This window comes from Eutrema salsugineum, unplaced genomic scaffold (genome assembly GCF_000478725.1).
Source record: "Eutrema salsugineum unplaced genomic scaffold, Eutsalg1_0 scaffold_17, whole genome shotgun sequence".
Taxonomy (NCBI): Eukaryota; Viridiplantae; Streptophyta; class Magnoliopsida; order Brassicales; family Brassicaceae; genus Eutrema; species Eutrema salsugineum.
The window spans coordinates 1613719-1637077 of record NW_006256852.1 but is presented as its reverse complement, the minus strand read 5'-3'; the positions used below and the strand labels follow the sequence as shown (position 1 = coordinate 1637077).

General features: G+C 31.1%; 1 protein-coding gene across 1 annotated transcript; it reads left to right on the top strand.

The window, feature by feature from the left end:
* Positions 1-21215: 21215 nt before the first annotated feature.
* On the top strand, positions 21216-22714 carry LOC18020532 (RING-H2 finger protein ATL16). The gene has a single exon (XM_006403176.2). The coding sequence runs from the start codon at positions 21363-21365 to the stop codon at positions 22494-22496; it is 1134 nt and encodes a 377-aa protein (XP_006403239.1). The 5' UTR covers positions 21216-21362; the 3' UTR covers positions 22497-22714.
* Positions 22715-23359: the final 645 nt, after the last annotated feature.

Genomic DNA, 23359 nt, shown 5'->3' with positions numbered 1-23359 from the left:
TGCGGATGTTTCTCAATGCCAGTTTTGCTAGAAAAAAAAAGTTAGTAATTATTGTACAAAGTTAAAAATTAAAATTAAAATTAAACGAAATTGTAAATTACTTACCGCAAAACACTTGAACCAAGTGTCAATGTGGCCTGATCCAGCTTCTTCCAGCTGGTATGGGGTTGTACGAAAAACCCTTTGATGATATCTGCAACGTTACGACCGACTGCATTGTCGGTCGTAAACCTAGTCAAATACAAAGAGAAAGTAAATTAATTTCAAAAAATTATAAATATTAATTAATTTAAATATTTTTTTAAAAAAATTTTGTACCAATATGTTCCTGGGGCTCGATCCGGATCGAGTTTGTTCATACTCTCACGACCCGGTTGTGCTAGAAGATCCTGTACCGTAAACTGAGCATACGGTACAGACTGGATCGGATCAGCTGCAGGATCGGCTGCTGCGGGGGCTGCTGGTTCGGCTGGTGGTGGTGGAGGCGGTGCCAGCTGTGGTACAACGGCCGGTTGGGAAACCGTCCGTTGTGTTCCCGAGGACTCCGGAATGACAGATCCGGTCGCCAAGGTAGACGGGGCCGTACCGTCAGAATCTACAAGCTGTCGGTAGTGAAACCTCTTAGCCCGAGGAGCCATAGCAACGTAATCTACAAAATTAAAAAACATTTGTTACTAATTTATCAAATATTTATTTATAAAATCCGAGCCTATGAAACCTAAATCTAAATTCCGAACCTAAATCTAAATTCCGAACCTAAATCTAAAAGAATATGTAATGAAATTATTTAAAAAAAAAAAACTTACAAGAGTATTTGGCTGGGATGGAGGGAGAGATTTAGGAGAGTAGGGAGTTAGAGAGAGAAAGTTTACTAGAGAGAGAAGGGAGAAGAGAGGAATGAGCGACGAAAGGGGGAAAACTCGCGTCCCTTATATAGATTTTGTGATCGTCGTAAAAGCGTTGTAACTTTACGACGATTTTACGACGATTCGGTTGTATATCATTCGGTCCACTGCATGACATGACACGTGTCATGATGAGAGCGTTTGACCGTTACGACGGTTTTACGACGATTTTACCCAAAACCGTCGTAAACCCGTCGTAACGTCTAAACATTTATAACCTCGTACCTCGGATCAAGAGCCTATCCAGTGCAAACGTTACGACGGTTCCACGATGGTTTTAGAGAACTTAGTCGTAAAACCGTCGTAAAGTTACGATTATATTACGACGGTTTTACGATGTTTTTTTTTAAAGTTATTAAACCCTAAATCTTAAAAAAGGGATATTGCATAAAGAACAATGCAAAGGTTATTGTATCCTAACATATAACAAAAGGTTTACAACTTTGCATGTATGATGGATTTATGACATGATATAGTAAATATTGAAATTCCAAAATCTAATATATAACCTTTCACTTAACATTTACGAAAACATGCATGAACTTGTAAATATGTATGTTTTTTTCAAATTTTTAATTTTGATCAGATTGATAGCATTTCATATAACATAAGATAACCAATCAAAAACTTTTGTGAAATACCTTACAACCAATAAGATATAAAAGATTCAAATTCTTGGATTTCAACATTACGACGGTTTTACGACGAAATAGTGTACTCGTCGTAAAATCGTCGTACTATTACGACGATATTACGACTGATCGATGAAACGCATGTTTAGGTGACAATCAAACCAACAAGTTTTTCTACCATGTTTTAGCTGAAACGCATCAGTTCGATGAAGAAAATAAGGACAAGATAGCCTCCCATGTGTAGTTCATCCTGATAGCATACCATAAGCGGGGAAATCGCTTATTGTCCACATAAGCACAGCCCGCATAGTAAAATTTTTCCTCGTAGAACAGTCATATGTACGAACGCCAGTATACCATAACTGATTCAACTCATGTATGAGTGGCTGCAGAAATACATCGAGAGCTCGCTTCGGATGATTTGGACCTGGAACCAAAATACTTAGGAAAAGAAATTCCCTTTGCATGCACAAATCTGGAGGAAAGTTATAAGGAGTTAGGATTACTGGCCATAATGAATATTGTCTACCAGACATACCAAATGGACTAAAACCATCAGCGCACAGACCAAGATAGACATTCCGTTTGAACTTAGCAAAATCTGGGTATACCATATTGAAGTGTTTCCATGCCTTTGCATCTGATGGATGAACAACTTCTCCATCTACTTGTGTATGTTTCGCATGCCATCTCATTAATGCAGCTGACCTTTCAGATTGATAAAGCCGTTTTAACCTATCAGTTATAGGGAGATACCACATACGTTGGTGCGGTATCCTTTTACGCCCACCAGTTTGCGGCCTGTATCTTGGTTTTTGGCAAAATCGATATTCCTCCAGCTGATTATCATCTTTCCAAAAAATCATACAGTTGTCAACACATACATCTATCATCTCAGAAGGTAGACCAAGACTAAAAATCAACTTCTGAATTTCATAGTATGTTCCCGCTGCCAAGTTATCCTCCGGTAGATACTCTTTCAGAAGATCAGCCCAATCATCCATGCAAACCTCAGCCAGGTTATGATCTTTTTTAATTGACATCATCCTAGCTGCCACGATTATTTAGACAAGCCTTCTCTACATCCTTCGTAGATTGGCTGATTAGCATTGTCTAACAAATCATAAAATCGTTTGGCATCTACATTTGGTTCCTCAACAGCATTACTTGTATGCGTTTCATGAAATGCATCAGTCACCATTTCGTGCATCCTATCATGATCTACACTTTGATCATATTGATACTGATTAGGCTGATGACCATAATTCGATTCATCAATATCAACATGACTTTGATAATTACTACTACTACCAGCATTCCCATGAGTATTACTGCCATATCCTTCTCCATGTAGATATCAAACAAAATATTGCGGCATAAACCCTCTATTTAATAAATGCGTCCACACGGTTTTGGTTAGTGTATACTTCGTATTCTTGCATTTCAAACAAGGACAAAACATCTTCCCACTATCTTTCGTTCTCTCCATATTTGTAGCCTGAAACATAAATATTTCTAACTCGTTCTTGAACTCTTCTGTCAACGCCCCATCTGAATCTTTACGCATATACATCCAACTTCTTAGCTCGTATATAGACATCTTGAAAATAAACTCAAAATACTATCTCTTTTTATTGATTAGACAATAAAGGAGGTGGTCTCTTGTGTCACGTCTAGCCACGTGAATGGAGTAAATTAACCTTATAATATTATTACTTCTTTTTTTCAAAGTAATATAACTCCTAATTCGGGTTTCCAGCAATGGACAACCCAATATATAAGGATTTACAACACTATACTAAAATTTAAGAGACCTACAATGGGTCTCCAAGATGAAGATGCTCTTATGTTTGAATGATGATGTGTTGTGATTGAAAGAATGAATGAAGATGTATTTATAGGAAAATTCCGGGCTTTACAACGCTTTTACGACGACTTTTTACGACGGTTTTACATTCAACAATAATATTACGACGAGTTTACGATGATTATGCGATAAAATCTTTCATCTACAATTGTTAGGTAAACATGTTTGAAATGTTTTTCACCTAACTTCTTTTTCGACGTAAAATCATCGTAATATGTACATCAAAATGCAGTCGTCGTATATTCGTCGTAATTTTGCATCGAATTTACGATGATTTTACATTTACTAGCAAATCTCTCGTTATCGATGTATATTCGTCGTAATTCGTCGTAAATTGTACGTCGGGTTTACGACGATTTTATTATACGACGGTGTTACGACGGTTTTTAAATTAGACGTAACATCGTCGTAAAATCGTTGTAAGTTTGCGATAATTTTAAAACCGTCGTAATGGACCGTTGGAAAACGATTGTTTTCTTGTAGTGGTTGATGTCAACCTTAGTACCATTTGGAAGTGAGACTGATTTATGAGATATTAGTCGAGTATCTGTAAACAATGTTAAGTCTGAGCAAACATGACTAGTGGCTCCACTATCTATTATCCAAGCACCACTAGGCAAATTTGTAGTTAATGATGATAAGCAATGGTGCTGAAAAGTAGGGTGGTTTTGTTCGAATTGAAAGCTAGAAAAGAGAGGAAAAACAGTACCAGCTGTAGATTGGCAAGCCATAACACCGTGATTAGTGATTGAAGGTGATTGATGTTGAGATTGATGTTGATATTGAGGGTGAGGTTGAGTACTGATCTGATTGATGAAGTGATCAGTATTCGAAGGGAGATCCATATGTTGAGTAAAGTCCTGGTTCTGAACATATTGATTTTGACCATTGTCATGAGACACCTCAGTCATGACATTAGCGACTACTGGAAGCCTTTGAGAAGTCGGAAAGTACTGAGAAAAATTGTTGTAAGCCTTTTGAGGAGGCTGAGGTGGTCGTGGTTTAGGAACTGCGTTCAGAAGCCGAAGGATAAAATGCCAAGACGTTGAGGAATGGAGCACGGCGGCTCGACGGTGAAGACAATGAAGATTCAGGCTCGACGGATAGCGTAGATGGGGAATGAGACTCTGGCTAAGTGGATCAAGTTTTAACCAAATCAATGTTTAAAGAATCATGTTTTTGATACATGTCGAGAAAGTAAAAAAGGCTCTTTAATTTCGACAGATAAATTAGGATATAAGGAGAACTTTTGGAAATGATGGAATTGATTTTAAAATTTAAAATGCTGAATATGAAAATCAGAAATAAAATATCAGTTTCAAAAAGTTAAAAGATACTAAAAAGTAAAGTGTGTCAGATAAGAAAAAATTTAGGTTGTTATGGTTTAAAATGGATGGTATAAGGTTGGGTAGTTGAAGGTGTATTGTGTTTTTGTACATAAATAAATAAATAAAAATTTATTCTTGCAATTTATTCTCAGAAAACTATTGTTCATTGCAATTTTTCTTTATTTATTTATTTCTAGTTTTTGAAACTTTTTATAGTTTTTATGTAAATTTTGGTTTGAATTATTTTTAGCAATGGAAGCTCCCTATTTTCATCGCTAAAGCTTACGTCCAGCGCCGGCCCAAATCGAGCCTGCTTAGGTCCTCAGCTTCTTCGGTTTTTTTGGCTAAAGAGCTTCTTCAGTTTACTTTAACAACTCAAACCTTTTATTTAAATATCTTTATCGTTGATGATCTATCCTTGTTACGCTGCATAGCTCCGTTCCATCGTTTCACTGATTGTAAACGTGAGGCCAAACATGACTGTTCTAGATCACACACGCCTAACAAAAACATTTGATTAAAACCCATATTGCTATCAACTCCACTTTTGACTTCAGTAGGCCCAACCCATATGATTCTTTTTTCTCGATGACCTCTTTTCCTTTCACGGCGGCGAAAAATACAAATAGGGTTTGAGAAATATTATTCTGATCTGATCCAAGATCTAGTCTAATTTGATCAAAACATAGGATATCTACAGATATCGAATAACTAAACATTATGGATCCGTCTTTATGTATAACTAGATTAGGACCCGTGCGTTGCACGGGTTTAATTCATTAATAATTTCTGTTTGAATTTTAAATATTTGTTTCAAATATTATTATTCTGGCTTATTAAATCTCTCTGTGTTTCTCATACCTATTTTTTTTAATATTCTATATTTTTAATATCTGAATTTAAATTATGGCTAGATACGTTAAATATAGTTCTTATAAGGACCAATGTTTTTTAATATTTTTAATGTTTTGAGTTAAATAAGGACCAATATAGTTCTTAGAAAGCAAGTAAAAATTAAAAACAAATACAGCTGTTATGGTTTTTTCTAGTTGGGGAAGTCTTTTTTTTAATAAGCCCAATAATTGAAAGTAGTCCAAATCATTAATAAACAATATAATTGGGCAGTATTAAAAAGAGTAAGGCGCAATACTAAAACGGCGGAGACATCGATGTTGTCGGAGTTAAGAGTTTTCGAAGTACTGAGAGATTGCATATAGATGGGCAATCGCTGATAGTGATGATGATGCAAATGAAGAAGGCAGAGAAAGAGAGAGAGAGAGAGAGAGAGAGAGAGAGAGAGAGAGAGAGAGAGAGAGAGAGAGAGAGAGAGAGAGAGAGAGAGAGAGAGAGAGAGAGTAAACAGAGAAGATTTGATTCGCTTCATATTTGGTAGAGCAGAAGAAGTAAAGAGAATCCAATGAAAGTAAGCTTCTAAACTCAATTAAGTGACTTATATTTTTATTTTGAACGAACTAAACTAATTGTTAAAATTTCATATGTTGTTGAAAATTTCTTGGTATACAATGTTATCTAAGATATCATTGTCATATTTGTTTGTTCCAACATTAAGAATTTTGAGTCCAGCAGTTGTTGTCACTCTTGATAACGCAACGTATAGTTGCCCGTGAGAAAAAACTTGATTTGGTAAATATAGACCAACTTTGTTCAAGCTTTGACCTTGGCTTTTGTTGATAGTCATTGCATAGCAAACTCGCACAGGGAATAGACATCTTCTTAGTTTGAAAGGCCATCTTGCATCTGTTGGTGTTAGAATTAACCTAGGAATAAGAACCTTTTCCCCTACTTGATCTCCAGTTAGTATCTCCGCTTCGATAATCCTTGTGCCCATGCGAGTTACTATTAATCTTGTCCCATTGCAAAGCCCCTCTCTTTGATTTAAATTCCTTAGTAACATGATTGGTGCATTTATCTTCAGAGTTAGTTGGTGGTTTGGAATACCTGAGAATTTCAGAGTGTTTAAAAACTCTGTAGGGTAAAGAATATGTTGATTCGCCACTTCTTCTTTGTCATCTCCGATACTATCAGAACTCAAATATTCCTTTGCTTCTCCTTCTAGGCAAGATAGCATGTAGTTATTCACTTTATCTACCGTCTCGTTTCTAGGAGTAAGAATTGCACGTTCAATTAGATAATTCTTGTCTTTAAAGAAAGCATGGAAATCTGGATATGTACTCTTTGCAATGTGTTCTTCAGAGTTTTCATCGTTTTGCAAGAGCAAGTCTTGGTCTACTTGCAGCTTGGATGTTTCATCATTTGAATTTCTATGTTATTTTTACCCTTTTTTAATGTTGTAAATATTTTTTAAAGTAACTATATTAGCACTTTCGTTTTTTTAATTGCTTTAGTTTATGTAATTATTAATTGTTAGATTTGACTTCTTTATCCAAATTAACCATCAGATTTTGCAAACTGCAATTGATGAGTCAGGTATAATTATAATGCTTGGGTAATTACTCTGTTTTTTGTATCAAAATTTCAGATTGTATGGAAAGTATTTGTTATACACGTGGGGCGTAATGAGCAATCAAAATCAGAGTAATATGTCCATATTCCCTCTATCTATAATCAAGAAACATAATTAAAGGATAAAAGGTGAAAAAATAGAAACCAAAACTATAGTATAACTTTATGTGTTTATAATAAGATAAGATTAAAAAATTTAAAAGCAACCTAACAAACTTGACCAAAAAAATAAAAAAAAAAACTAACAGCTTATTCTTTAAAAAGAGGTGGAAAAAAATCTTATATAATAAGATTCAGACTTCAATTCGTGGTTTTTTCTTGAGATTGCCAGTTGGTTCTTCCTGCTCTTCGTGATTGCTTTCACAATTCTTGTCGTTCGAAATTGGCTGAAGAATTGAAGACAAACGACCAAGAAAACAAATGGTAAGTTAATTAATATATTCTTAATATAATAACGCAAGCAAAAGTTGGCATATTTTATATGTACCTTTATGTGGTTGAGAATCTTTGATACTGTGAAACTCTGATATGATCCTTCAAAATCTTTTTTCTTAATTTTTATTTCGAATAAATAAGTTTCACCTACGATAGATTGTACACTTCTGGGAATCTGTCACAATTCTTGTTCGCTGGAGTTTCTTTTGATCTGTATCAAAATTAGTTCAACTATTAGATAAAATTTAAATCAATATAAATATAATATATGTGCATAATGTATCATTCTTACGGATTCTGCCGTTGTTCCAGTGATTTTAGCACCATCTTCATCAAATATGACAAAAGTTGCAGAATCTTCTCCATCGTCTACTATTACTTCAATTCTGAAACTGGAAGATAAATAATGGGTTAGTATCTACAAAACTTAATGATAGTAAAACTTTAAATATCATAATAATACTGTCAATAATACCTCAGCAATCCTACGGCTTGTGATTTACCACATTTTTGGCAAGAAAGTGATGATCCTGACTTAACTTTGTTGAGCAACTTGAACAGGATATGTAATTCCAACCTTTACGTGACACAATCTCGGTAATAGTTGCCTTGCAAACAAATTTTTTATCCTGCAATTAATAAGGTTGAAAATATTTCAGAATTATCTTAGTATCACTAAGATTTAATAAGATATGCAATAAATTATCAATTGAATGTAGTTGCATTACCTGAGGGACATCAGATGAGATAAAATCCCAAAGATCATTAATTGAATGTTGGGCTTCACAATCTTTATTATCAATTGATTGTTATTCAGTCATGTCGCCTAAACTAACAATACACCCTCCATCGTATTTGAAGCTAAAGAGATACAATGATTATAATTAGTTAAATAAATTGAGTATCAACAAATTAGTAATTTTGAAACTAAAAAAAAACAACAAATATACCTTTTTCGAAACGCAGTAACAGAATCAAAATCATGATTCAAATAGAATTTGGTTCCAGAAGATGCTGACAGACAAATTGCACCTTGATACGTCTTAATCAAAACACTTGTCATGATGAGAACAATGTTATCACTTTCCATCCCACGATATTTATCTTCCAACTGCTCTGCTTGTTCTGCCCATATTGTTGCTGGTATTTCTGTTCCACTGTTAATTCATTTAAAAAGACGAACAAATAAGAGACAAACACAAAACAATAGTTGTCGTTAAAAGTATTATAAGAGTGTAATCTAAATAAAAAAAAACTTACCCTTCTAACAATATAGTCAGAGTAACCCTTCTTAGGTTGACTGTTGTTTGACTACGAACATCTGCTTTGTCCATATTTTTGATATAGCCGATTACATCTACATTATGAAAAAATCAAATACACATATAAATCTATAAAATTTAAAAATTTAAATTTAAAAAATCAAGAATGTACCGTATAAATCCTCAGATGTATCTTTCAGTTTAGCCAAATCCTCGTAATTTTTAAGTCGAAACTTTTCATGAGCTATTTGACAAAATTGTTGTCCTACAGAGGCTATTTTTGTTCTCTCAGTTAATCTAATCATAAATTTATGATCAGAAATTTTGTAGTTCTTATTGCAGTCTTGCAAATTGAAATTGCAAATTTCAATAAGATTTCCTTCACACAATTGATCTGCAAACTTTTCCAGAAGAGAATGGTGTACAGTACCTTGAATAGTATTATTCTATAGAAAAAAATGGATTAAAGTTAGATAATAAGTTTTAAAATTAGAAAAACATATTTTTTAATTGAACAATAAAACTAACCCTCTCATCAAGTAATAGGAAATTAATTCCTATGAGCTCATTGTTTCTTTTCAGATTTTTTGCCTCCCACTTTCTGATTAGACGAACTACAGTACGACGGTAGGAGCGTTTTCTGTTTAACTGATCCAATGTCAAATATTCCCTGTTGTTGTTTAGAATTTCAGCACTCATTGTTTTTTTTTTTTTGATATTTGATATTCCTGAAAACAATATAAAAAATAGTTTAGATATAAAATTATTAAATTATTACGTAGCCCTAGATAATTTTTATAGCAATGCATCCAACAGAGAAAATATAGTTAAGAAGACGTAGCAAAAAGATGATGATGCCTAACCAAGAATGATACGCTGATGCCTAAGAAATAGTAGTGAGAATTTTAGTTATATTGTTATTTATATTGTTAAGAAGATGTAAAAAAAAATGTTGATGTCTAACCAAGAATTATACGATGATGCCTAAGAAATAGTGGTGAGAATTTGAGAATTTTGGTTGTGAATTTGAGAAGCTATCAAACATGTTTTATAGTGGTAAGAAATTAGAATTCCTTTTCCTTTTAGAATTGTATGACCTTTTTAATTTTTTTTTTTAATAATCTTAGTTTTAGGAACTAAAGTTCTTTTTTTCATATCTTAATTGAATTTAATATGTTTGATTTCTTTTTCACGTTTTTATCCTTTATCAAAAATATATACTTTTTGTATTTCCTTTTTTAAAATTACGATTTGTCAAAATATAATTCTAACTGAATTAAAAACTTTTTTATCCTTTTTAAATTTTTTTTTTTACCTTTTAGGATAAGAACCAACTTTGAAATTAAAATTTAACTCTAATTTAATTATACATTTTTATCCTTTTTTATTTACCTTTTAAGATAGGAACCACCTTTAAAATTAACTATAATTTTAATTTAATTATAAACGTTTTTATCTTTTTCACGTTTTCATCTTTTAAAAAAAATTATGATTTTTTATTTCTTTTTTGAAATTAAGATTTGTCAAAATATAAATCTAGTTAAATTATTTAATTAAACATGTGTAAAAATCTGATCGTTTTATTTGACACGTGTCATCATCTTGCGAGTTACTACGTTTCAATCATTCTCTTTTATATAATAAGATAACTAAATTTTACATCCATTCTATACATGGGTAATTTTTTTAATGCTATCATATTGATAAAAATCATATTTAAGCAGTTATATTTATTTTGATGTTAATTTATTAGAATAAAATTTATCAAAAATAATTCTGTTTTAATCTCAAAATTATATATAGATTTTGAGGTTTCAACAATTTTGTTTGTATTTATATATGTATCTTTTAAAAAATATATTATTTTGTTGAACGCTTAACATTTTGTATACCAAAATCAACCTAAACAAAGTAATTAAATACTCCCTCTGTTAAGAATTATTTGATGTTTTAGGAGATTTTTTTTGTTCAGAATTATTTGATGTTTTCATTTTTCAATGTAAAATTTAATGAATTTTTATTGTTTTTAATTTTTTTATATTCTGCAGATTGTTTTCTTATTAGCTGAATGATATTTAAATGAATTATAAATAATGTTTTTAGTGTAGAAAAAAATTAAATGTATCATTAATCTGTGTGAAAAACCTTAAACAACAAATAATTTTGAACAGAGGAAGTAGTATTTAGTTAGTATTAAGACTTAAATACAGTACTATACATCACTTATTAAAAAAATAAGCTTTTTTCATCAGTTGCATTTTTGTTATGTATGCTTTTTATGGACAAAAATGATAAAATTAAAAATTATTCTCTTTCCTTAACTAGTTTAGTCGATACAAATTTCTGATTTATTCTAAATTAAAAAATGAACTAATATACATAATTTTTGTTTTCATATATTTCAGTAAATAAATATAAAATAAAATTTAAAACTAATTTCAAATCACAAAAATCGATGAATTTGATATAAATTTTAGTCAATTTTATCTTAAATTGGTAAATACCAAACCTTTTGTCGAGTAACATATTGTGTGTGATAACTTCTAAATGATTTTTTATTGACAACCAAGAAGGGCAAAAAATTTCTTCTATTTTACTGTTTTAATGAGTATAAATTGTACTTGATAGTATTTAATTACCCTTTATTGAAAGAAAGAAATTTTTTTTTGGGTATATATTAAAATAGATTTCTCAAACTCATTGTTACCCTTAAATTATGTTTAAACCACCAATACACATATTAATATATAAGTTGTTTCTTTATGTTATAGTAAATATTATTTTAATTTGTTTTATAATTTCAACTTGTATAAATATTTTTAAATTTTTCTAATGCTTTTAGGCTAATATAATAAAAAGATAACTAAAAACAATAACAAAATAATCAATTATTATTTAATACAAATAGTATTGACACGAAAAAATTAGTATATGTTTCTTTTCTAATTAAAAAAAATAAGATTTTTCATCATCTTCAATTTCATTTTTTATATCAGTTTTATAAGAAAACTGAAAAATAATTTTAAAAATTTACTTTCTTTCCTTAATTGATTGCATATTATTTTATATCTAAGTAAATTTGTATTTTGTTTAAAAAAATTAAATTTAATATTATTTTAGTTTTTTGTTGTTAATAGAAATTTAATACATAATTTCTTTATTATTTTATATATATTTTATTTACAATAATATTAATTTTTGGAAAATTTCTTAATTTTAGAATATTGATGTGGAACAATAAAATTATTCTTTTTAATCTTATGTGGATATCCTTAGAGACATTTAGCTTCAACTTTTATTAGTAAATATGATTTGATAAATATATATATATATACTTTCAATTTATTTATTAATATTTAAATTTAACTGATTATTTTAAATTTTTAATAATATTATTTTCCAAATAATGCAGATATTGAGAGTTTCAGATCAGATAATAGATTTTTGGGTCCAGATCAGTGGTGGAGGGAGTATGCTGGGAGGGGGTCAATTGACCCAGGTGAATCCAAATTTTTTTTATATATACTTGTATTTTTATGAAAAAATTAGATAAAATATTGATAATTTATCTAAATGATCTTTGTAAAATTTGTTCATATTAAATTATAAATTAAAACTGATCCCTGTAATTTTTTTTCAAGCTCGGCCGCTAGTTCAGATCCGGGCCGGGTTCACTAAAATTCCATGTCGTGCCCACCCCTAAACACAACACATAAACTTTTTTCATCATGATTATCAATAAGATCTTCATCGCTAACCAGATGCGCCACTCAAACAAAATCTTTCTCAAGATGTTTGTCCAGCTCAGCTATCGCTTCTTTGACTCGTCTCTAGGCTCATCCACGTCAGCTATTAAGCCCAATTCAACTTACGCTTTAGCTCCAAATCATCAGTTGTTTTGAAACGTTCTCTTGTATTAACATGCAACGACTGGTACAATTTCAACTCAGTCAATAAACTCATTTCAAGATTTCCCATTTTCTAGCTTTTTGGATAAACATTAATGAATATTGTTAAAAATCTAAATCCCATTATAGGTTGCCAATTCAAAGCTAGGATTTAATTTCATTGTCTACGTGTAAGTAATTTATTATGTGCTCTCTGACAGTACATAAGTTTGCAGAAAATTTGCTTATTTTATGTCCTAATTCAGAACTAGTCGACTGTCGACACTGCTTATCCTACTTTTTGGAGAAGCTTCTTCTGCGCATTTCTTTGACCGTGTGAAGGAGTCATGCGACTATGCGAGAGACCTTTTTGGAAATTAGAATTGAATCTATGACATATTTGGTCTCTAGTGCGTCCTATTAATTGTGAGTATATGACCAATACGTTCAATTAAAATGCCCAAAAGACACCTGTAAGCTATACGCCAATTGTAGTCCAAAATGAAAAGGAAAGCTGCCAATTACCATAAACTGAAACATAAATACTACTCCTCTGCTCTTTAGAGATATTGTTTTTAAAAGAATTTTCACACATATTAAAAAGTATATTAATGTTCAAACATAAACGCATAATTTTTTGAGACTAAACAATTTCCTATGATTTTAAATCAATAATAATTTCAGTAAATATTTTTTGAAAACTAAAATTTGATATAATACAAAGTATTGAAAACGTAAAAACATTTCTCTTTTAAGAAACAAGAAAAAATGCTAAAAATTTATCTTTGAGGAACAGAGAGAGAAAAAAATAATATAGATGGAATATTTGTATAAAACATCATTATATGATCACTACAAGAAATTACAGATATACCGACGGCTAGTCTCGTTGTAATATTGTCAGAGGCTAGACTTTTAAGAAACACAAAATCGTTTGAAAGCAGCATTTCGAGAAAACATTTTTTTATGAAAATTTCTTTAAAAGTTATTGACAGAATATGTCATCGGAAAATCATAGAAAAAGATTATCATAAAGTTTTAGGAATATGAAGCATTTAAAGACAATAATATTAGTCCTATTTCTTGAGTAAACTCAGATAAAGTTTCGATGACTTTTTTGTCAAAATTATCTAACAGCAGCGTTGTGTGTAAGAAATCCATCGCCAACGCCAATAACTAGAAAACTTTCGAGAAAAGAGATAAATTGTTTATAATAAAATATTTTCAAAATTTGTCAGGAAATTCTTAGGCTTTTGATTCAAACACTTCTTAATTTTTTTTAAATAGTTTTTGAAATATATATTAAATTTAAATATATAATGCAAAAAATAATAATAAAACAGTTATAACAAAATTATAGTAAACATCAATCAATATGTAAATCCAAAATCTGAAGTTTTAAAGATTTGCAAACGAAGAAGTAAATGAAACTGTGGAATAATTAATATAAATAAGGAGAATTTTATATTTAACCTGAATGTTAAAGTCAAACGCCAAACTAACCTCTTTTTTTTTCTCTTTCCAACTTTAGCCATTTTGTCACAATTCTATCCTTCTCACTCAATATATTAACGAAAATGCCATTATAGACTCATTATTTCGATTTTTTTAAATATTGACTAAAGTCTCCTTGAACATCCTAAAACCTTTTTTATTACAATAATGTCATCTTCCTCAATACCTTCAACCACCATGAACAACCCAAAAAATAGAATAAATGCTTCTCAACCAATTTTAAAGCTGTAATAAGTTAATATGAAAGCTCATACACTCATAACCTTTTATATTCTTTCCTAATTTCTTCTCTAAAATTTCTAGGCTGAGTTACAATGTCAAAAGTTATGCATTTTTGGGGATTTCAACTTAATCAAGACCTGGATTGTTTTTCTTTGGTCAAATTCAGAGTTGTGGGGTGCATGAGAGACCTAAAAACAAACTCAAAACCGATATAGGTAATGATACACTTCAATTTTGGTAATATCTATATATGTATCGCGAAAGTAGACTTCATTTAGAAGTCTACTAGTCAACATAAGGTTATTTTTGCAATTGACTTTTTAAAAGTAGACTTCATTAAACTGCACGAGAAGTCTACTCAATATCTTTTGAAAACAAAAAAACCTAGTAGACTTCGTTTGAAGGCATAAGAAGTCTACGAAAGAAAAGAGGTTATTTTTGTAGTTGACCATATTTTGACTTTTTAATATAAACTTCCTTATGAAGTCTACTGTTTACGTCTGCATAAGAAGTCTACGTTTAAGTTATTTTTGTAGTTTGACCAAAAACGTATAGGTCATTTTAGTGTTTGACTAAAGTTTTTTAAAAAATAAAAATTTCAAAAAATTTCGAAAAACTTCAGTAGACTTCCCAAAGAAGTCTAAAACCTGTAGACTTCTTTGGGAAGTCTACTTATATTTTTCGGTCAAACTTAGAAGGAATCTATTTTTGAGTAGACTTCACAGTGAAGTCTACTCAAAAAATTCAATTGCAAAAATAACATATTTTTTCCTGTAGACTTCTATTACAAAAGTAGACTTCAAAAGTAGACTGTCAGAGAAGTCTACTCTTACTTGAAGTCTACTATAGAAGTCTACTTTGTTAGTCAATGGCTCGGTCAAATGCTAAAGTAATCTTTTTGGTCGGAAGTCTACTTTTGAAGTCTACTGAAGAAAAAGTCAACGGTTTGGTCAATTGCAAAAATAACCTGTTTTTACGTAGACTTCTTTCGCAGACTTCTCATGGGAAAAAGTAGACTTCTCCTCCAGTCTACGTTTGAAGTCTGTTGTAGAAGTCTACTTATTGCATTTTTTTTTAACAAACACGTTTTTAGACAAATTTATAAAGTATTTTTTCAATTTTTTCGATTAAAAATGTTTGTTAGTAAGTGAGTGAACTATCCAGTGAATTTTATTTCATTTCATTTGATATTTTTTGTGGAATCAGAATTTTTGATTTTTAAGTTACTTAGCTCATCAAAAGAGACTTCTCCTCCAGTTTACGTTTGAAGTCTGTTGTAGAAGTCTACTTATTGCATTTTTTTAACAAACGCGTTTTTAGGCAAATTTATAAAGTATTTTTTCAAATTTTTTGATTATAAATGTTTGTTAGTAAGTGATTGAACTATCCAGTGAATTTCATTTCATTTCATTTGATATTTATTGCGGAATCATAATTTTTGATTTTTAAGCTACTTAGCTCATCAAAGTAGACTTCTGCAGCAGTCTGCTATTGAAGTCTAAATGGGAAGTCTACTATTTGTATTTATTTTAAAAACACTTTTCTAAAATAGTTATAATGTTGTTTTTTAATTTTTAGGTTTTGACATGTTTGTTAGCAAGTAGTTGAACTACCCAGTGATTTTCATTTGATTTAAATCGATATTTATTCTAGAATTAAATTTTTTGATTTATAAGCTAGTTAGCTTGTAAAAGTAGACTTCTCTACAGTATACGGATGAAGTCTGCACGAGAAGTCTGTACGAGAAGTCTGCACTAGAAGTCTGCGTGTTTGTTACTTATGTGTTTATCATAATGTGGTTCGTAATTACATTTGCTAATATGATTTTTTGTGTTTTTAATGTTTTCTTATAGAGAATATTTCAATTGAGAATGAAAAAAAAACTTGTCTTTTGTGCAGTGCTTTTGTATTCTTCTTCAGTCTTGTTTTTATCCTATTCTCATCTTGTTTTTATCCTATTCTCAAACTCACTCTTGTGTTTATCTTTCTTCACTCTTGTGAATTGTGTCTGGCCTTTTAACTTGTATTTGAATTGTGACTGATTTTTAAAAATGTTTTCTGCTTAAAGACTATAACAAGAAAAATGAAACATCCTGTATAAAATAGTATCACCATTACACTTAAAACTATATACAGATCGAGTTTATGACCATTACAATTGATAACCACAAAACTAATATGACCATTACACTTTATGACCATTACAAATGTTCAAAACTATTATTTTCTTTATACAGTGATCACGACTAACATCAGGTCATGACTGATCATGACTAACATCAGGTCATGACTGATCATGACTAACATCAGGTCATGACTTACATCAGTGAAGAATAACTAAACTTCATTCTTCTGTTAAGATTCAATGTCTTCAATTTCTCATTCCCTTGGGTATCAGTGCCGAGTCTGGAACCTCTTCGAGGAAGCTCGTCGATGCAGTCTCATTGTAGCATTCCTCCCAAATCAACAAGCTGCACACAGAAAAAAGAAAAAGAAAAGAAGAAACTAGTGTAAACTATAGATCGTTGGAACTTACTACAAGACAACATAATTTAGTTACTATTACACAAATATTTTCGTCTAAACAAAGACATATCTTGCCATCAAAGAGAACTAGACACATGAGATAGCCCATTTTCTTACCAGATTTTTGGCATAATCCAAAAGCATAAGGAGCCATCTCCTCACCAAACTTATCTACGATAGTCCCTACAGAGGTAAAGATAGGTACTTTAGGCGGTAAAAAGAATCAGTCTCCAGATTCACAATAAAACATTTGGGAACCAAACCAATTCCTCAAAACTTCAAAATCCAAATTTCTCAAAACTTAAAAATCCAAAATTTCACAAAATCAGAGATTAACACATCATTTCACAATCAACAAGTGCTTCACCAAGCTCTCAGATTCACGATAAAACATTTGAGAACCAAACCAATTTCTCAAAACTTCAAGATACAAAATTTATCAAAAACTTTAAAATCCAAAACTTCAAAAAAAAAACAGCAAAATCGACACATTATTTCACAATCAACAAATAGTTCACAAATTCTCTGTCAAACACTCGAAATTTGAAAACTTTACCTGAGTAAGAGATGGTCGATCGAACCCAGAATCTCGAAGAGCAACAAAGACTTTATCCGATAACCCAAGAGACTTCCAAGAAACTTTGAAGAGACTTGTAGAGGAGAGGAGATAAAAGAAGACGCTGAAGAGAAGTGAGAAGAGGAAGAGTAATCGTTCTTAAAGTTCTTAGGTAATGGATTTACCTGTGTTTGTTCTTCGGGGAGAATCTGGGTCATGAACAAACCCAACGATTGTGGCCGCAAGCAGATCTACAAAAAAAAAACAGATCTTGAGAGAGTTTTCATCGGCGGTGAAAAGAAGACATGTGAGGAGTTACCGTTTTGCGCCGGCGAGCTAACATTCCGGCATACCAGAGGAATTCGGCGACATCAAAGAAATCGCCTGTTACAGCTTGAGTGAAACCGCTAGGGTTTCTTATCAACAATGTTTTCTCTTTAGTAAAATACATTTTATATGATAGAGAATTTTTTTTTTTTTAGTGTGGTTCAATTTCGGTTAAATCTCAATTTCGGATTAAATCTTGGTTTTATTCGGTTTAGCAGACTTTAATATAGAAGTCTACAACTTTTAAAACCTAAATAATTAATTTTCTTCTACTTAATTTAAAAACATAAATTTCTATTTAGAAATATGAAAAAATAATTTATGTATATTTGGGTTACAATTACGGAATTTATAAATGTAAATTTGATACCAAAATAATTTTATCTAAATTTTAAAATCAAATTTCCAGATTTAATTATTTAGTAGACTTCATTTCGAAAAAAGAAGTCTACTATTAGACTTCTTTCTTCCTTTAGTAGACTTTGTTAGGGTGTAAACGGTAATTAGGACATCTATTTTTTGTTTACTCATAAATGATTAAATAGTCTTTTTACTACCCGTTTAGGTTATTTCTACTAAATGTTTTTTCAGGGATCTACTTTTGTATTCAAAGTCAAAGTTTTAGGTTATTTTTAGCAAAAATCTCATATAAATATCATAGAAAATCACAGTTCAAAAGAATTGAAAAATTGGGTTTGTCTTTGTAGTTCCGGTTTGGATTAGAATGTGGTCGGGAAAACATTGTACCATGACACTACTACAATAAATTGAGGTGTGTTTGACTATAGATCTCATCTGGGCAACCTCTCTTTTCGTCTACATAAACTCCTTCTGCATCTCTACAAAAAAAATTTCTAATTTATATAGAAAAATATAAACAATACTATGTTTGGGGACGTGAATCAATATTTTATAACTGATATACATGCATATGAAACTTTTATAGTTTTATATTTTCAGCTCTATTAAACAAACAAACATTTTTATTTTCGATATTTCTTTTGGGCAATGTTCTTTTTTAATGTACGAGCAATCTAATTTATTTGGATTACTTTCAAGTTTGGACATCCATCTAATCCTTATCTAATGTGGAACGAACGAACCTAAGATTCCTCTGCCGGGTCATATAAGCAAAAGTTAAACTTTATTTTGTGACAAGCCGTAACTAGTATGAAACGAAAAAAAAAAACAAGAATTCCTATGCAGAAAATGGTTTATTATCGGTGCTGTGTGATAAGAACATACCCACACGACAGGCTACGGAAACAGTGTCGGTCTATATTCTTTTTCATTTGCTTTTTCTGTTAAATTAGATAGAAAAAGGTGAGAATCAAAAAGGAAACGAAGATTGGACTCGTTTGGTAGATTTGACTTTTCTTTGCTTTTCTCCCCCAAGAATTAGCCAATTTTATGGTCTTCCTTTTTATACCCCACCAAGAAAGTTATATGAGTTATTTTCATAATACTGCATCATTGCCTTAATTTATAAAACGGAAAACAAAAATGTCCTATATGTTTTTCTAAAAGATAGTATCCAATGTTAAGATAATGATAACTGATATTGATTGAGCATTTGAATACATGTAGCAAAAAAAAGATTTTAAATGAATGATTTTGTAATTTAATTTTGATAATATTAATTTCTTTTAAAGAAAAAACAAATAACCGTCTCAATTCATAAAAAAAAATTTGAGGCCAACTCGTCACCGTGCAAATCGTGCCGTCTAATCACACATTCACACCGCTCCACACGGTATCATGTCACCGTTCTTTTTTTATAAAAAAAAAACAGCTGATTTATATAATATTTAACATACATCAAATTTATCATGTCATCGTTCATACTTCATAGCCATTGTCATTTACTTTTCTAAACCAACAATTTTTTATTGTTAAAATTAAACCAACAATATGAAATAAAAGTGTATAACTTGTATGTATTATTATGTAATTTGTATATATATTTATGGACGTGGTGGAATGCATGTGCGCAAAGTTTACTTTTTGTTTTTTTTCTTCTGTTATTGAATTTGTAATTAGATGCTGACTAGAAATGGACGTGTTATAAAAGTCATCCTAACCCTTTTATCTTTTAACGTTTCCAATCATTAATCTATGCCTACAAGCCATTTTTTTGTGCACAATGCCTACAGGCTACAAATATCAGAGTTTCGAAAAAATCTTTCATCAAGCTTATGTCGCATTAATGCTAAATATCATCCTCTATTTAATATTTCTTCTGTTCATAGAGATCGTCGTTTTAGAGTTAACATTTTGTTTCAAAAAATATATCGTTTCACATTTTATTAGAACATTTAAAACTAATTCACAAATTTACTTTTTACCCTAAACTAATAACTTTTTATTTAAATATTTCTGAATAAATCGGATATATTAATCTAATTTTAAAGTTTTTTCATACAGGTGAAATAGTCAAAATAACAATTTTTATGAAATTGAAGAATTAAGTTTTTCGAGTTTTTAGTTATTGCTTCTCTTTTATATATATTGTAAACCATTCTAAATTAATATTTAATCAGATGAAAGAAAACCCATCAATCTCATAATTAACGCCGCTTAGATTGGATACGGAGAAAGCATATAGACTCCATCCACTACAAAAAAAAAAAAAAATTCTGTGTACGTGGGATTCACTTGAAAATTGAAAGGTACAATAATAGTGACCTCACTACAACAAATAAATTGCTACCGACAATCATGGTTAGATCATAAATCACAATCATAAATGGGTTTTACGATTGAATAATACATTTAGTAAAGCAGATCATATCATCATGATTCCCATCGCATTTATCTACTTAGAGAACTTTTTCTATCGGAAGATCAAATCAGATTAACTCCAACACCAAAAGTTAGATCAAATTACATAATGATGATTAATGCAAACAAATTATAAATCATAACTAATGCGAATATGTGTCAGGTTTTTTCCTTATATAAAAAGGTTCCCACTAGTACATAAACAAACAAATGAACAAACAAATTTTCAATTTTTCCACCAATCATGGTTAATACTTTATATTCAATATAACATATTACAGTAAACGAGTCACTCTGATCAAGAAAAAAATTAAAATAATCATATAAAGAGCTTAGAAATCTCACAGAACTTTCATTTTACTCCAATCTTTGTTTCTTCTTCTTCTTCTTCTTCTTCTTCTTCTTCTTCTTCTCTCTCTCTCTCTCTCTCTCTCTCTCTCTCTCTCTCTCTCTCTCTCTCTCTTAGAAGAAACTAGATTCAATATTACGTCAAAGTTTCGATTTTGATCTTCTCTCTCATCCTCTGTTTCACTATCAATCATTTTTTTCCCCAAATATTTTCGAATTAACAACTCAAGATCTTCAAAGTTTACTCTTTTCTTCTCTATTAGAGGATGAGCTTATTCGTATAGTTAATGGATCTATCAAACCGTCACAACCCTCTCAGGGATCTGGCCTTTCCTCTGCCGCTGCCGCCACCACCAATGCCTATTATCCACCGTGCTAGCTCAGCGGGAACGAATTTTCCGATCATAATCGTTGCCGTGATCGGAATCTTAGCTACAGCTTTCTTACTTGTTAGCTATTATGTTTTCGTTATCAAATGCTGTCTCAACTGGCATAGAATCGACATTCTTGGAAGATTCTCTTTATCTCGACGGCGACGCAACGAGCAAGATCCTTTAATGGTGTACTCTCCAGAGCTCAGGAACCGAGGTCTCGATGAATCCGTCATTAGAGCAATCCCAATCTTCAAATTCAAGGAGAGACAAGATGGACTAGAGAAGACCTCTCAAGAATGCTCTGTTTGTTTGAATGAGTTTCAAGAAGAGGAGAAGCTGAGGATTATCCCAAATTGTTATCATTTGTTTCACATCGATTGCATAGATATTTGGCTTCAGAACAATGCCAATTGCCCTTTGTGTAGAACTAGGGTTTCTTGTGACGTAAGTTTCCCTCCGGATCGAGTTTCTGCTCTAAGCTCTTCCCCGGAGAATCAAGTTCTAGACTCGGATACCACCGTAGTTAGAGGCGAGAATGAGTATGTGGTAATTGAACTAGGTCTAGGGAATGATAATAGCACCAGTAGTGATCAAGATAGTCCGAGAGACAGAAGGTTACTTGTGGTTCAAGAAAGGTCAAATTCGGGTCATGTATTAACTGAAAACCCTCAAAATTCGATCAGTCCATCTTCGAGGAAGCTTGACCGAGGTGGGTTTCAGAGAAAAGGAAGAAAGCTTCACAAGGTCACGAGTATGGGTGACGAATATATTGACATTAGAAGAGACAAAGACGAGCAGTTTGGTAGTGTTCAACCCATCAGGAGATCAATCTCGATGGATTCGTCTGCAGATCGACAACTTTACATGGCAGTTCAAGAGGCGATTTTCCGGAAAAACCATGAAATTCTGGTGGTCGGAGACGAAGGACGATGTTGCAGTAGTAGTGGCAGTGTTAGTAATCACAGAGTGAAGAGATCTTTCTTCTCTTTTGGGAGTAGTAGACGTTCTAGAAATTCTTCCATATTGCCACTTTATTTTGAACCCTAATGGACGGCTTTGTTTTTTTGTTTTATTTTTCTTGTTTCTTTCTACATTTGTTTTTTTTTATTATTTTTTCAATGTTTTTGAGATGGATCTTTTTAATTATTTGGTCGGTGAGGTAGGAGAGAAAAATAGGTGTGGGTAGAGATTTTGAGAAGTCAAAGAGTTGATGAGTTGTATTGTGACATTGAGTATATATTTTGGACTTTTTAAGTTTGAAAAAACTCAAAAAATCTCACTTAGTCAATGACAGAATATGAACATACTTATTAGTGTTACATTAATTTCATAACAAGATGTTACATCATATTGCAAAACTTTTCAACAATCGTATTTTTGTAGCTGTATTGTATACCAAATCTGTACATATGTATGTGATCCAAAGTTATCAAGGAAAAAAAAACATAAATATCTGCCTGGAAAAAAACTCGGACCCGAATATCTGAACTGGAGCCGAACCAAAATAGAGATACCGAATCCGAACTGAAACCTATAAATACCTGATGGTTCCTCCTCATTAATACTCATGGGTATCGGATAATATCCAAACCGAACCGATATCCGATCGGATATCCAAAATTATCCGAAATATAATTATAAATCTAAAAAATATTAAATATATTACGTGATTTTAAGTATATTTTTGGTATTTCATATATATATATATATAATTTTTGGGTTTTCGGTTACATTTTCGGGTTTTCGATTATATTTTCAAGTTTTTGAGTATATTTTTTTAGATTTTGGGGTATATTTTTCAGATTTTTTGATATAATTTCAGGTTTTTGGATATATTTTTGGGTTTTTGGATCTATTTCGGGTTTTCAAGTCTTAAGAATATCTGAACCATTTAAAATCATAATGTTTTT